This window comes from Pelobates fuscus, chromosome 2, assembly GCF_036172605.1.
Source record: "Pelobates fuscus isolate aPelFus1 chromosome 2, aPelFus1.pri, whole genome shotgun sequence".
In the NCBI taxonomy this organism is placed as follows: domain Eukaryota; kingdom Metazoa; phylum Chordata; class Amphibia; order Anura; family Pelobatidae; genus Pelobates; species Pelobates fuscus.
This window is the reverse complement of record NC_086318.1, coordinates 66,424,364-66,441,377: the sequence shown is the minus strand read 5'-3', so window position 1 is coordinate 66,441,377 and position 17,014 is coordinate 66,424,364. Positions and strand designations below refer to the sequence as shown.

Sequence of the window (17,014 nt, the reverse complement as noted above, 5' to 3'; positions counted from 1 at the left end):
CACTATAGGCACCAACACAAACACAACATTAGCTTAATAAAGTTGTTTTCATGTATAGATCATGCCTCTGCAGTCTGACTGCTTAACCCTGTCATTTAGGAGTTAAATAACTTTTGTTATGGTTTATGTAGCCCAAACCACACCTCCCCTGGCTGTGACACACATGTTGCATGAGAAAAATTGGTTTAATTTTGAATCAGATGTTAACTTGCTTTAGAAATTTTCTTTCAAAATTAAACAGACTGTGCAATACAGCAGTGGAGGTTCGTTCATAGGGGCACTTGGTTGGGACAGCACCCCACCAATTTTTATGTGGGGAAAAAAATATTTCTAAGATTATTTTTCTGGAGGGGAGGGTGGTAAGCCAAAAACATATGAGTGTCTCTTTAATTCTTTTCATCATCAATTCATTGGAGAAGCTTACTTGAGAGCATATAGGCATGTCACAAAATGGAACTGGTGTGAAATCTGCCCTGTTTCAACAGGTTTTGCATGGTTGGAGCTTCTAAGTACAGTGATGTTTAACCATGTGCACACTGTGTGCTGAAAGCTAATGGAGTAGCTGACATTTTTCATAACAGCAGCAATATTTAAAGGGATTCTATAGTGCCAGGAAAACAAACGCTGCAACGCAGACGAAACTGGAGACCCCTCACACTACTGCTTCAAGAGCATGAAATCAAGTATACGTGGGGGCTCCCCTTCAAGTTAGTGGCGTTTAAAGCCGGGACTACCTACACCCTGCAACCGGGAGGAGATCCACTAAGATTCTTAAGGAGCATCCAGTTAGAACCACCAAGAGGTTTTGCCCTATCCGGAGAATCAGTACCTGAACTTAAAGATCTGCCCGAGGAATGGACAGTTGCCAAAACAGCTAAAGCCTCCACGGACCGCCACACCTGAGACCCTCAGCGGACACCTTACGACCATTTTCAGTTCACTCTCCCAACAAGCCGGGACCCGGTTCCACAGGGGAGAAGGACTCACTTGAACTGCCTACGTTGTCGCTGACAGTTAATCGGTATCGTATGTAGCCCATACCTAGATACATTCATTTACAGGGGACTCAATGTCTCGCACCCAGCACTGAGGGAGACGATTGCCGGTGGTGAGTTGTGCTTGTGTACTGTATGTTGTAGGTATGATGACCCCCACACGGAGGCAAAGTGAATACTGGGGATAATAAGGCCTAATACACTCGCCTCCATTAGAGTACCCCAGCATGCGATACACTACCAGTCAATTGGGGCACATGGGACATTGGGGTACAAATGGAGGACGGAACCAGCTCTTATTAGAGGGCTCAAGATATACAGTTTGTCGAAGAGTGGGTGACCAACAGACGACGGACAGGTAGGGGAGCAACACATCCAGCAATCACACGCCACACGAGAGTAATAGAAACATGACACTGAAAATTCTATTTATTAACGCCAAAGGACTAAACATACCGACCAAACGCAGCCTTCTCCTAAGAGATCTAAAGGCAAAAAAGGCAGACATAGCAATAGTACAGGAGACTCACGTACCGAAGGCCTCGCCAACCAAATTAGGGGATAGCATTTACAATATTATTCACGAGGCCAGGGCGTTGCGAAAACACGCAGGAGTGGCTGTACTCATACACAAGCGCTGCCCTTTCGTGGTCACACACACACAGAAGGACCCTGAAGGCAGATTTTTGGCCATCACAGGCAACTACTACAACACCAAAATGCATATTGTAAATTTGTACGCACCTAACAAACCAGATAGCGCTTACTGGAACACCATAGCATCCCTACTCTCCACCCTACAAGGAGGCATACTGATAGTGGGAGGGGACCTGAATGCCGTACCCAGCCCAGCTACCGACCGTAGCTCTAAAGCGGGGACTCAGCGCTCACAGGGAAGAGGGGGACAGGAAAAACTCCTTCACACTTTCCTCCAACGCACCGGACTTATGGATGCGTGGAGACTCCAACATCCAGACACCTTAGACTATACGTACTACTCGGCACCCCACACTACATACTCCAGAATAGACAACCTGCTCCTCAATGGAGCTGGTATGGCTAAACTAATCCACTCAGAAATAAACAATATCACATGGTCGGACCATGCAGATGTAACTATAACCTTAGGAATAGGCCAACACCACAACGCCTGGACATGGAGACTCAACACGGACCTACTCACTGACAATGACATATCCACCACCACCCGTCTGAAAATCATAGACTATTTCACCACTAACGACACGGAAGATATCAACCCAACCACGTTATGGGCAGCACACAAATCAGTGCTAAGGGGACACCTCATACAGGCAGCCACACATAAAAAACGAACCAAAACGAAACATCTCCTAGAATTACAAACTACAATGCGGAAACTTGAACAACAACATAAGCAAAACCCCACCGCCACCATATATACAAGACTTCAAACCGTACGCCACGCTATAAAAGAACTCACCATAGCAGACATAGCACACTCCTTAGTCTGGTCAAAGCGCTTTTTCTACGAAAAAGCCAACAAGATGGACACACTACTAGCACGGACCCTCCGACCCAGACCAGGACGTAAGCCCATAACCACACTACGAAACGCAGCCAATGACCTAGTTCACACCCCTAAAGACATCAACAACACATTCACAGAATACTTTCAGAAGCTATACAACCACACCCCAAGAGAAGGGGACACACAGGCCCAATATATCACGCGTATAACAGACTTCCTATCCCAACTAAACCTGCCCCAGGTGTCCACAGTGGAGGCCAACACACTGGAGAGCCCCATCACACAGGAGGATGTAGAATCGGTGATATCTGCCCTTAAAGGTCACAAAGCACCGGGCCCAGACGGTTACGACATGGGCTACTATAAAAGATACAAGGTGGAATTAGCCCCCTACCTCACCAAATTATACAACCACTTCCTCCAAGGCGGTACTCCGGACCGCGACATGGCCACTGCCAACATAATCCTAATCCCCAAACCCGACAAAGACGGTACATTAGCCACTAATTACAGACCAATCTCCCTTATAAACACGGACTTAAAAATATTCGCGAAGATATTGGCGAGGAGGCTAACCCCATTACTTCCTACATTAATACACCCGGACCAGGTAGGCTTCATGCCGGGATGCCAATTATACGAGAATACGCGCAGAGGCGCTGATCTGATGTGGCTCATGTCGAATTCTAAGTCACCAGCCCTGGCTCTTTCCCTTGACGCCGAAAAGGCCTTTGACAGGGTTCAATGGTCCTTTCTGTTCCACCTACTACAAAAACAAGGGTTCCCTGACACATACATCACAGCTATAAAAGCCTTATACACGGACCTTCAGGCACAGACCATAATAACAGGCGCCCCGAGGACACCGTTCCGGGTGAGCAATGGAACGAGACAGGGATGCCCCTTGTCGCCGCTGTTGTTCGCGATAGTTCTAGAGCCACTCTTACATCTAATCAGAACTGATCCAAATATTAAAGGGGTGCAAATTGGGGGGGAGCAATTTAAAACCGCAGCATATGCGGACGATATTCTCCTTACACTCACGGATCCGATTCCCTCAATGGCGAATCTGGAAAAACTACTTCAAATATACGGGGAGTTAGCCGGGTACAAAGTCAATCTCACCAAGTCAACAGCATTGCCATTCCACATACCGGATCACGAGATACAACACATCAGACAAACGTACCACATTAAAACAAATACAACCATGCTCACATATTTAGGCGTTAGACTAACAGCAGACCACAAATTGCTATTCCAACTCCACTACACACCACTACTCAATAGACTTAAGACAGACCTAGACAACTGGACAGACAAGCCAATTACATGGCTTGGCCGACTACACTCAGTAAAAATGAATGTACTGCCAAGACTGCTATTTCTCTTCCAAGCGCTCCCAGTCCGGGTCACCAAGAATGACCTAGCCGATACACAAAAAGCAATAGATGCCTTTATATGGCAAAGAAGGAGACCCAGAATAGCCAAGGCAATATTATATAACCCCAAAGGTAGAGGAGGATTGGGTATGCCCCATCTGCACCATTACTACACCGCTGCCCAAGTGGCTCAAATAGCCCACTGGCACTGCCCGATTAACCAACGCAGATGGGTGGACATAGAATCCCTCATGACTGGGGCAGACCTACCACAGTTCCTCATCTGGGTGCCCAGAGAACACAGGGTACTCTTGCGGACCGAATGCCCGGCAATCCTTAACTCCCTTAGCTTATGGGACCGAGTCGCAAAGAAACTTAAATTAACAGATTTACCATCCTCAATGACTCCGGTCCTGCGCAACAGAGCATTTCCACCTGGATTAAGGGCGCAAGACTTTCACGGCATAGAAGCCACAGGCCTACAGCGTTACACACATCTGTACACAAACAACCAACTAGTATCCTACCAACACCTGCAAAATTTGGCCCCACTAAAAACAAGTGACTTCTTTAGATATGTCCAGATATGGGACTTCGCACAGACTAAAGAAGTCAGAACGGCAATCGCCAAACCGACCACGTTCTTTGAGAGAATATGCTTGCAAGAGCGTATGCCAACCAAACTAATCTCACTACTATACAACCACATATGCCTAGAATCGGGGACCTGGGGCACACAGACAAATGGGAGACGGATCTGGGGGAGACGTTAGAGGGGACAGATTGGCAAGATATCTGTGAGGCTAACGCAAAAGTTTCCATATGCACGGCCCTCCAGGAACAAGCATACAAAATACTACTACGGTGGTACACGACCCCTGTCAAACAGTGCCACATGCAACTAAGCCCCACAGACACCTGCTGGAGACTCTGTGGAGAAAAGGGCACATACATTCATATGTGGTGGCACTGTGCCAGGGTTAAAACGTATTGGGGGAAAATAGCAGACCTAACCTCAAATATTCTACAACGAAGGATAACGCCAGACCCTTGGGCGTGCCTACTATCACGGCCAACAGAGGGACTAAACAAACACGACCAAAAACTACTGAACATGCTTAACTTGGCAGCTCGTAGAGCATTAGCACAATATTGGATTAAACACGAAGTACCCCCGATCTCCCTAGTTATCTCCAAAATCAGGGATAATTACCTGATGGACAAGTTGACCGCACAGGTTCGCGACACTAGCGCCACCTTCCAAAAAACTTGGGCACTCTGGGAACAATACGACATATAACATACTGAGTCATAGACACAACTCCGCTTGTTCAGAAGTAAGAAAAACAGCAGGACATACCCACAGTTACAGGTTTTATGTTTTATAATTTATATATTATATCTTGTTGGTTATTTTTCCTTATCTATGTTTCGATGCTCAACTTTCTCCGATGTATGCATGGAACCAGCGTATTGAGACAATATCTAAATACACGTGGACTTGGCACAACACAATAATATGCTTGAAAGGCTTCTGCGCAAGCCTTATGAAAAGTATCATTATATGCACTAACATACCCTTCCTTTCTGTAATACACCTACTAAGATACTTCTGGTGATTGGTGATTAGGCCTCTGCGTAGGCCAAAAGTACTATTATGCAATGTGCCGGTCGGCATTTAAATAAAGAATTGAAAGAAAAAAAAAAGAAAGCCACCACATGATATCCACCACTGGGCAGGTAGGTTTTACTGAGGGGTAAACCATAAGAAACCCCCCTGTATAATATCCCATCTACTAGAGAAAGGTAAAGGGTCTCAATGGGAAAATCCACAAGAAAAAAAAGCTCTAATAGGACTCCCCCATCTGTAAAGAAAGAGAGACTCCAGCACCCAAGTGAGGAACACGTCATAGAGATTATAGTGGAAAGAAGAGAGAACAGATCCCTAATTGTACCAAGGGAGGATTAAGGGTACACACAGAACATAACTGTTCTAAACTATCCTCCACATAGAGTCTCTCAATCATGAGGAGCCAGACATATTGGGATTCAGGGGAAAAGTAAAATAGCAAAAATAATTGCTATCCCTGTTTACCTCGGCACCGCATTAAACTAGCGTCTACCTGCAGCAAAAATCCCTATAGACTACAAATAATATACTTAAATCAAAATGTGCATAGTGCTACCTAAGTGGTAAAAACATATAGAGGAAGGAAACGCCCTAAAAACCTACCTGCCCAGTGGTGGATATCATGTGGTGGCTTTCTATACAGCAATATGAGTAACTGTTGAACTCCACCTTTTTCCTTCATCCCCTAGACTCAATTAGGCTCACACCTTTAATCTAGCTATTTTTGGTCCATTTCCTTTTTAACATTAGATCGCAATAAAAGCTAGGGTTCTCTTTAAGCTAACTTTTCCCCACTGTGCCCCTTCCTTTTGCGCTCCCTATTAGTGGAGTGTATTAGGAATTTTTATTATCTTTCTACTACAAAACAACTACTGCAAGGCCTCCCCTTGTTTCCCCAGCACAGAAAATTGATTAAATAGAGAACCCTAGGAATCTCAGTGAGAAGCTGTGTGGTCGAGGCTTGGGTGACTTTTTACACACAGTGGTATTGAGAAGTTTTAGCAGTACAATCACGGCCACAGAGGGTGTTACATAGTTACATAGGCTGAAAAAAGACATGTTTCCATCAAGTTCAGCCTTCCTCACATTTCTTTATTTGCTGTTGATCCAATGAGTGCAGGTGCACCCTAGCCAAGTGCCTTCTACTGTGATTAGCTCAGTGGACATAAAGGAGGCAGAAAAAAAGCCTCTCTGGCTGTTTGATTAACAGCACTGGTCTATAAAAATGACAATTTCTACTGGAATTAACACCTTTATAAACGATAGAAAGAAAAAACAAATTAAGTACACACTCTACACATAAAAATCGTCAGCACATATTAAAAATCAATTAAATAATTACACACATTGGAGTGCTCTTTTTATTGATTACTGAGCCCTCCACTCTATAATAAAGGAAAACTCAAACACAAGAATCACTTCAGCTTGCTTTTTGTGTGTGTAGTGTGTCCTGTTTTCCCTATTTTATAAAAGTGTAAATTTGACCAGAAATCAGCACTTTTAAAAATGAATTCAGTTCCACCTCCCTGACTATCAGTTGGACAGCCAGTAGGTGTTTCTTTCTCGTAGTTTAGCTCAGTGGAGTTAACTCAATATGTACTATGTAAAACAGCAAATTAAGAAGCCTGTGACCGGACGGTCAGACGCTTGTAGTAGAGCCAGATCCTAGATCTGCAGCTATTGCAAACTCAGTTTTCAGTAACCACAAAAAAGAAAAATACAAATCACAATAATAATTATCAACAGCATTGCACAATCCTTACTTTTGTCTGCTAACATCTGTGCCCTATGGCATAATTTTTTAAGCCCTTCAGATGAAATCAGTGTGATAATGGTTAAAATATACTTACAGCTGAAGGTTAAAGTTGCTGTCTCTTTCAAATTCATCGCCATCAAACTCAAACCTTTTCCATCCATCTTCTGTCTTGATCCAGCTCCAACCTGGAGAACGCCAGTCCTGACCCAGAAACGGCATGACTCACCTGTGGAAATAATACACATAGCATTATAGAGACAGAAAACCCATTTAACACAATCAACTCAGCAAGCAGCTGGGAGCCTAAACCAGTAGCTAAATTATGTAACTTTACTAAGACTACTTTACACCACAGAGGGGTTTATTCACTGAACCCCAAATTGTATTTAAATGAAAATCAAATTGCAAAATTTAGGGACAAAGTGCTGATTGGGAAAATTGCTCCAACACCGTTATCGTCACAGCTTGACTATGTTAGCTTGAATATTGCAATCACTTAATCAATTGTCGAGTGAATAAACCAAAGTTTGACACATAATGATGTCTAGATTACTTTTGGACACATGGAAAGAAAAAGTAAAAACACTTAGTTGCTACTTTTGTCACTCTTTTTTGACATTTTTTCAGATAGGGCAGGTAGAACAAGTATACATTTTTTTTTGAGTAATAACTTTATTAAAAAAATGTTTTGTTTTTTTAACAAATTGACATATTTCTTAATAATTTGGAATATTGATTTTAACAAACTGCATAATGTGTTTTTTTTGCAACAAAAGGGTGTCTTGTGAAGTTTTCCTGGTGAAAATTATTAATTACAGATGTCTTTTTAATATTACTACTTCTGCAACCATTTTTACATCAAAAAAAGTATTCTATCTTCTGCTGCTCCCTTCTGTCAAGGTTTAAAGCATTCTTGCAAAGCATTCTTAGTTAGCGGTACACAATTATGAACACACACAAATCTGTCTCCGTACACATAGAAGTACTAGAAAACAAAAACAAAAGATTTGTAATATATTTTAATTGTGTAAATGCGCAAATGAATGTGGAACAAAGCAGTCAAAATGTAATAAGGGACAATATAGTCACCAGAACCACTACAGCTAAAAGTGGTGGTTCTTGTGCCTATAGCATGTCCCTGCAGGCTTTTAAATGTAAACACTGTCTTTTCAGAGAAAAGGCAGTGTTTACATTGCTGCCTATGGAACACCTCTAGTGACAGTCACTCTTACAGCCACTAGAGGCGCTTCCTAGTCCAGTCCTACACAGTGTGCAAAACTGGTGTTCAGTGTCTGTATGGAGGTGCTGAATGTTCCCTATAGAGGTGCATTAATTCAATGCATCTCTATGAGGAGATGCTGATTGGTGCAGCACCGTGTTTTACCGAGCCTTTGCATTAGTCAAGTTTGATGATCTCAGCCACGGAAGCTGAGCCAGCCATGGCAACACTGGTGCGTCATGGGGGGAAAAGGTGAATTTAAACACATTTTTACTGCGATCTATGGGGGACAGAGGACCTAAATGGTTAAACATTACAGTGTCAGGAATACATGTTTGTATAATTTGTCCTTTAAATGGTTATTTACTTGATATATGTTTTCTTCTTCTGCTTATTAACTAGTTTTAGGCAAGGTATACAAAAACAACCTGGAGTTTCAGATCTCTAGATAAACAGCAATACTTTGTTGACTAGGTTGAAATATTTGTCAATGCATGAGAGAACCTTTTGTATTAAATGGTAGCAAATGTTGGCAGCATACCATACTTTAATGGGTTACCATGATCACAAAAGGTATTTATGTCAGAATGTCTTTCAACTTCATTCCTTATATGGTTGTAGGCAGGTAACTGTGCAAAGGTAGCAAATAACACAACTATATATACAGTTTAATCTCAAACACTGTTTAAAGGTCAGATTGCATTATATAACGAAGCTCCTGCTTGAAGTATATATTTTATCCAGAAAGTGGATAGAGGTTTCACAAAGGCAATTCTAACACAATTTAATGCTGGTGCAAGACACAATACTTTGCCACCTTTTAAGACCTGAAATTAATAAGGAAAATAAAGACAATATTTGATTACTAAAATAATATCTCAATAAAGCAGCAGCATATGAACCATTCCTTGAACGAATGTATTGGTCTAAAATAAAAGTGATGTCCAAAATGCTATATATCCGATCTCAGTGGCTGGTATGGTGCCTAGTCACTGTAGTACCTTAAGGGGTTGTTGTTATTATTATTATCTATAAAGCGACAACCAATTCTGCAGCGCTGTACAATGGGATTAAACCAGAAATCGGTAGTACTAGTGTTCTAATTTCTAATAACCTAAATCTAATAAAGATGTGTTTGGTTCTTCCTGGTTTGTGCATGTGCGAGAACGTAACAGTGACAGCAGGTCAAGCCTTGTGAATCTGCTTGGAGATAAAAATAAGAAGTAATGGCCCCTGAAAGGTGTGAGTTGTTGCAGTACTCACTATATATCTTCCCTTTTCTCCCAGGTGGGCCACTGTGTAAGTGAACATGACATCTTAGAGTCTTTGCAAAGACCCCAGAAGTGACAGACAAGTTTATAAATACCCTGGCAATAAACACACACTATCTTTCTGTAAATGATTTGTCTCTAAAGTTAGAATTTTCAGGGGAATCCAAAATTAAATAAAAATTCTAGGTTGGAATTTTAAAAAGGTTGGAATTTTAAAAGATTGGAATTTTTAAATTCTCAAGTCAGCTATGCATTAATTCTCTTCCATTCTGTTTAGGAAATCCCTACAATTCACACACTATATATAATACATCGTCTCTCCACCCTCCCTCGGCTATAGTGTGAGTGTGGGGCGCTTTGCTCCCTGCCCCATTACCTGCGGGTTACAGAGCTGCATACAGAATTAGATCGCTCGCTTCTTGTTGCCGGAAGTGTCTGTTCTCTCCCCAGTGCCAACAGGGTCGTCAGAAGTTACCGTCCCTCCTCTCGTCCGAGCCCTCCGATTGGCTAAGAGCGGAGACACATCCAATGCAGTCTCCAAGTCTCACTCGATTGGCTGACAAATGACAGAGGCAGTGATTACGTGGCGACGACCACATGTTATTGTTTTGAGTTTAAGGGGGGGAAGGGATGACAAGCGAGGGAGATCCCTGTCCTTAGCAAGGTAGGAGCAAGGCTGAGACATGGCTGTGACGGCTTTCTGCTCTGCAGTGTTTATGGAGAATTTTTTTTTTACACTACACAACAAGGATTCTCAAAAACCCACACTGGATACACAAATTGTGCTGTTTAACAAATTTAAAAAAAAAAAAAAAATCCAGCTATAAAGGTGGAAATCCCATGCTTGGTGGATTTTATTATTTAGCACTATGTTGTTAGCAGTATGGTGTGAGTGTGTGTGTTCTGAATTTGTATAGCAGCGTGTGTTTGTGTTTATGTCTGACTGCATATGTCTTATTGTTTTGTTTGTGTGTACCAGTGTGTCATTGTGTGTAATGTATACTCTATCTATGTAATGTGTTTGTGTATACTTTGCCTTCATGTGTATATTAGTGTGTCATTGTTTTACATGCTTCCCAACCATCCCAATTTTGGTAGGACATTCCAGATTTTCAGATCTTGTCCCATCTTGTCTGCCCTTAAAACATCATCCATGTGACTATAACAGAGTTGAGTAATTTTCCAAATCAATCATTTTTGTTTAAATTTTGCCATTTATTATTTTCAATTAATTTAAGTTCACCATTTATTCACTAAAATCTCAATTGCAGGTCTGGATGTATAGTGAGGGGGGAAAGTATTTCATCTCCTGCTGATTTTGAACGTTTGTCCACTGACAAAGAAATAATCAGTCTATATTAGTCGGTGTATTTTAACAGTGAGAAACAGAATAACAAAATCCAGAAAAACGCATGTCAAAAAAGTTATAAATTGATTTGTATGTCAATGAGTGAAATAAGTATTTCATCCCCTATCAATCAGCAAGATTTCTGGCTCCCAGGTGTCCTTTACACAGTAACGAGCTGAGATTAGAAGCACTCTCTTAAAGGGAGTGCTCCTAATCTCAGCTTGTTACCTGAATACAAGACACCTGTCCACAGAAGCAATCAATCAGATTCCAAACTCTCCACCATGGCCAAGACCAAGGGGCTGTCCAAGGATGTCAGGGACAAGATTGTCGACCTACACAAGGCTGGAATGGGCTACAAGACCAAGAGAAGGTGACAACAGCTGGTGCGATTATTCGCAAATGGAAGAAACACAAAATAATTGTCAGTCACCCTTGGTCTGGTGCTCCATGCAAGATCTCACCTTGTGGACTTTCAATGATTATGAGAACGGTGAGGAATCAGCCCAGAACTACACAGGAGAATCTTGTTAATGATCTCAAGGCAGCTGGAACCATAGTCACCAAGAAAACAATTGGTAACACACTACACCGTGAAGGACTGAAATCCTGCAGCATCCGCAATGTTCCCCTGCTCAAGAAAGCACATGTACAGGCCCATCTGAAGTTTGCCAATGAAATCTGAATGATTCAGAGGAGAACTGGGTGAAAGTGTTGTGGTCAGATGAGACCAAAATCAAGCTCTTTGGCATCAACTCAACACGCCGTGTTTGGAGGAGGAGGAATGCTGCCTATTGCCCCACTGTCAAACATGGAGGTGGAAACATTATGTTTTTTGGGCGGGGGGGGGGGAGTTCTGCTAAGGGGACAGGACAACTGCACCGCATCAAAGGGACGTTGAACAGGGCCATGTACCGTCAAATCTTGGATGAGAACCTCCTTCACTCAGCCAGGGCATTGAAAATGGGTCGTGGAGGGGTATTCTAGCATGACAATGACCCAAAACACACAGCCAAGGCAACAAAGGAGTAGCTAAAGAAGAAACACATTAAGGTCCTGGAGTGGCCTAACCAGTCTCCAGACCTTAATCCCATAAAAATTCTGTGAAGGGAGCTGAAGGTTCGAGTTGCCAAATGTCAGCCCCAAAACCTTAATGACTTGGAGAGGATCTGCAAAGAGGAGTGGGACAAAATCCCTCCTGAGATGTGTGCAAACCTGGTGGCCAACTACAAAAACGTCTGACCTCTGTGATTGCCAAATCAGATACTTTTTCCACTCACTGTATGGTTGCACTGGCACAGCCCTAAACACGCCCCAGACCCCCCACCCCCCTAAACATACACTATCCCTCCTATGCACAAACAGCTACTATTCACATGCACACAAATAGTACACTGCAAACCGTTCCATCCATACACACACACACACACACACACACACACACACACACACACACACAGCTCCACAACAGCCTCCCTCCCACACAAGCAATTCTACAAGCAGCCTCCACATATGTGCAGCAACCTCTGACACACTCAACCCCCAAAACAGCATCACTTGAAACATGCAAAACCAGAAGTGCCATATCCTCACACACAGCACCACAAGCAGCCATACATGCAAATCATACAATTAACATCCCTACCAACATGCAAAACCACAAGCAACCTTTCCACCCACACCTATACAGTGTATAACCAACCAAATGAGCAGAAGACGTGAGATCAGTGCATTCAAAGGCACTGATCTCTTTGCCTTCTTCCTTTATATACCACAAAAGACTAAGAGCACTACTTGTCAGGGTGTTAATGGGAGCATAGGGCCTGCCACTGGTGTTCTGAATCTGTTCATGTTTCTCTTATAACGTGGTTTATCAAGGATTTATAACCTTTTATGTCTTTGTTGATGAGTTGAAGCTAGATATATGACTTGAGCACAGCTTTTTTATTTCATTTCTATTTGATTGTACAGCTTTGAGGAATTTGTTGGTGCTTTATAAATAATAATTACGTCTTTACTACCGAAAATCACCATGAGGGGGCACCCTGTGCTTCCTAGTAGTCCCCAAGTCCCAGTAGGTAATCTTGAAAGTAGTCAGACATTTGCATTTGTTTTCGTGTTACATTATTAGAGCATGCCTACTGCAGTTAGTGATAATGTTTTTACTAAATTGTTTGCCAGACTTTTTCAGAAGAAATACATTGTTTCCGAAAGACTCATGTGGGCACCTTTTCTTTCCATAGTATTACTTTTTCTAATGAAACACACATCTATGTAAAACGAAACCTGTGTATCACACAAGAGAAAATGGGTTATTTGTCTTTTTTTGACAGACCTGTTGCTTTCATTCTCTGCAAAGTCTCAAGGTATTTTTTAGGATGTCAAGTACAATAGCATATTTTTTTTGGTCTAGACATCAGTTTAGACAAGCTATTATTCCTCTGGTATAACAAGAGAATAGGATACTATGTTACGGGCAGGAAGTGAAACCTTTGTGGTGCCAGGCATATGTACCACATCAAAGCTGTTATATAATCCCCAGCCTATTATTCACAGCAGCCCACCCTGAATAAACTTTGTGTAAAATCAGGTTCAGCAATTGATATTTTCCTAATTTAGTAACTTAAATATGCACCTTATTAAATGTAAATATATGTTACAATTTTAAAGTTTTAAAAAAATGGGTTAAAATTAGAAATACATTTTTTTTCCAAATTAAACCAGTATATTCATGATAAAAAGTATGATAAAAATATATATATTTTAGCATTTTTTCATGTCCCTTACCTAAAAAAAAAACAAAAAAACCAAGATTTGAACTCCGATTGGATTTGATATATTCTCGTTATCTTGGCCCTATCTTCGCCGTATGTAAACATTTGTGGCTTCTGGAAATACTTTTCCTACGTATATTTTTAGTGGTACCATTTTCCATTCATTATATAATATGTATTAGTACAGTAGTATAATGCATATTTTACACAGAGACTGTCTGTAAACTGTGTTAAGAGTATTAATCTGTTACAGCTGCTTTAATGGAACATTCCAAGCACCATAACCACTACCAATTATCAGCTACCTGACAATTCAACCAAAGATGCACAAAGATGGCTGTCAGAATGTGGGACTGGGAACAGTGGTGTATCCTGGTTTTGTGCTGCCCTAGGCAGGACAAAACTCAGGCGCCCCCCTCCCGCCCACGCCACCCCCATCCAACCCTTCCCCCCGCCCGCACCACCCCCACCCTTCCCCCGCCCCGCCTTCTAAATACACACACACACACACATTCACTTACAGATACGCATACACTAGCTAACAGAGACACACACTCGCTAACAGAAACACACACACACTTACATACACACTCACACTCACTAGCAGATACACACACTCACACTAACAGACACACACTCACACTAACAGACACACACTCACACTAACAGACACACACTCACACTAACAGACACACACTCACACTAACAGACACACACACGCACTAACAGACACACACTAACAGACATACATACACACACACACACACACTAACAGACATACATACACACACTAACAGACATACACAGACACACTAACAGACATACATACACACACACTAACAGACATACACAGACACACTAACAGACATACACAGACACACTAACAGACATACACAGACACACTAACAGACACACTAACAGACATTCACACACACACTGACATACACACACAGACACACTAACAGACATACACACACAGACACACTAACAGACATACACAGACACACTAACAGACATTCACACACACACACTGACAGACAGACACACACACTGACAGACAGACACACACACTGACAGACAGACACACACACACTAACAGACAGACACACACACTAACAGACAGACACTAACAGACACACAGACATTCACACACACACACTAACAGACATACACACATACTCACTCACTCACATATTTAACACATTTTTTTTTTAAATTTACCCCCCCCCCAGCCTCCTTACCTTTGGGAATGCTGGGGGGGGTCCTATTTCTCCCTGGTGGTCCAGTGGCTGCTGGGCAGTGCTGGCGGGCGGGCGGCCTGCGAGGGAGCACTTCCTCTGAGCTGACTAACAGACACACACTAACAGACATACATACACACACACTAACAGACATACATACACACACTAACAGACATACACAGACACACTAACAGACATTCACACACACACTGACATACACACACACACTAACAGACATACACACACAGACACACTAACAGACATACACAGACACACTAACAGACATACACAGACACACTAACAGACATTCACACACACACACTGACATGCGCACACACACACACTAACAGACAGACACACACACTAACAGACAGACACACACACTAACAGACAGACACTAACACACTAACAGACACACAGACATTCACACACACACACTAACAGACATACACACATACTCACTCACTCACATATTTAACACATTTTTTTTTTTTAAATTTACCCCCCCCCCCCCAGCCTCCTTACCTTTGGGAATGCTGGGGGGGGTCCTATTTCTCCCTGGTGGTCCAGTGGCTGCTGGGCAGTGCTGGTGGGCGGGCGGCCTGCGAGGGAGCACTTCCTCTGAGCTGTCTGCTCAGCTCCCTCGCGCGCCGCACAGTGAGGCTGGGAGGCGGAGCCGGAATATGACGTCATATTCCGGCTCCCAGCCTCACTCTGCGGCGCGCGAGGGAGCTGAGCAGACAGCTCAGAGGAAGTGCTCCCTCGCCGGCCGCCCGCCAGCACTGCCCAGCAGACCGCCCGGCATGTCAGTTAGCCGCAAGGCTAACAAGGCATTTGCCCTGGGCGTTTGGGGGCGGCTTTTTTGCCGCCCCCTGGAAAATGCCGCCCAAGGCAAATGCCTTGTTTGCCTCGCGGCTAATACGCCCCTGACTGGGAAAGACGGCTAGTGAGTTCTATGCCCAGAGTAGCTTTATTATAATGCCTGACAGGGCAGACTTGTTGGTATGTTACAAATACTCAAGTGTTCCAAAAGAATATTAGGAAGATGCAGAATATTTAGATTGAACAATTATTTTCCTCTTTATGCACCGAAAACAGCTGTTACCAGTCAGATAACTAATCACTGATTGCTTCTAGTCCAAATAATTACTCCCTTCATTTTTTTTCCAGTCTGTTTATTTGGTGCCTTTGACATATCTTGTAGGAGACGCAGGGATGTTTACATTCATTAAAAAGACAGGGAGCTCCCCATAGAAAGAGGGAGGACAGCATCTCTGAGAAATTGGTTGTACCTGTTACTGTCCTTAACCCCTTTAAAGCCGTTGCGACGGCATGGAACGCCGTAACGGCTTAGAGCCCTTGGAGGAGAGGTGTACTTACCTCCGCCGCGATCCTCTTCTGGGGGCTGCCTGACAGCCCAGGCAGCGATCACATGGCCCCCTATAGCTGGCTATGGATCTGCCAGCAGGGGGGCTGTCTGAAATGTCAGAGAGTCCCCCTGCTCGTGGGAAGTAATAAAAAAAAATATTAAACATGTGTAAAAATGAATGTAAAATATTTTTATATATATATATATATATATATATATATATATATATAATATATATATACATATTATATATGTAACGTCATTCTAAGTGTATTTTAATATTAATATTAGTATATATATTATTAAAATACACTTAGAATGACGTTACATATATATAATATGTATGTATATTATATATAATAGATGTACATATTAAATACGTATAATTAAAATAAATAAATAAAATATTGAAACAAAATTTTATATAAATTATATATGCATATGTAATTTCATTCTAACTGTATTTTGTTATTAATATATATATATCGGTAACAAAATACACTTAGAATGACATTCTAT

General features: G+C 42.3%; 1 protein-coding gene across 3 annotated transcripts in view; it reads right to left on the bottom strand.

Moving 5' to 3' along the window:
* Nucleotides 1-10,220, bottom strand: part of FBXO25 (F-box protein 25) — an 89,396-nt gene extending 79,176 nt beyond the window's left edge. For all 3 annotated transcript variants that reach the window (XM_063440894.1, XM_063440893.1, XM_063440895.1), the window contains exons 1-2: nucleotides 10,140-10,220; nucleotides 7,368-7,499 (exon numbers count right to left, since the gene is read on the bottom strand). In XM_063440894.1, the coding sequence (XP_063296964.1) occupies nucleotides 7,368-7,492 (125 nt within the window). In that variant the 5' untranslated portion in view covers nucleotides 7,493-7,499; nucleotides 10,140-10,220. The remainder of the gene's footprint in view (nucleotides 1-7,367; nucleotides 7,500-10,139) is intronic.
* Nucleotides 10,221-17,014: the final 6,794 nt, after the last annotated feature.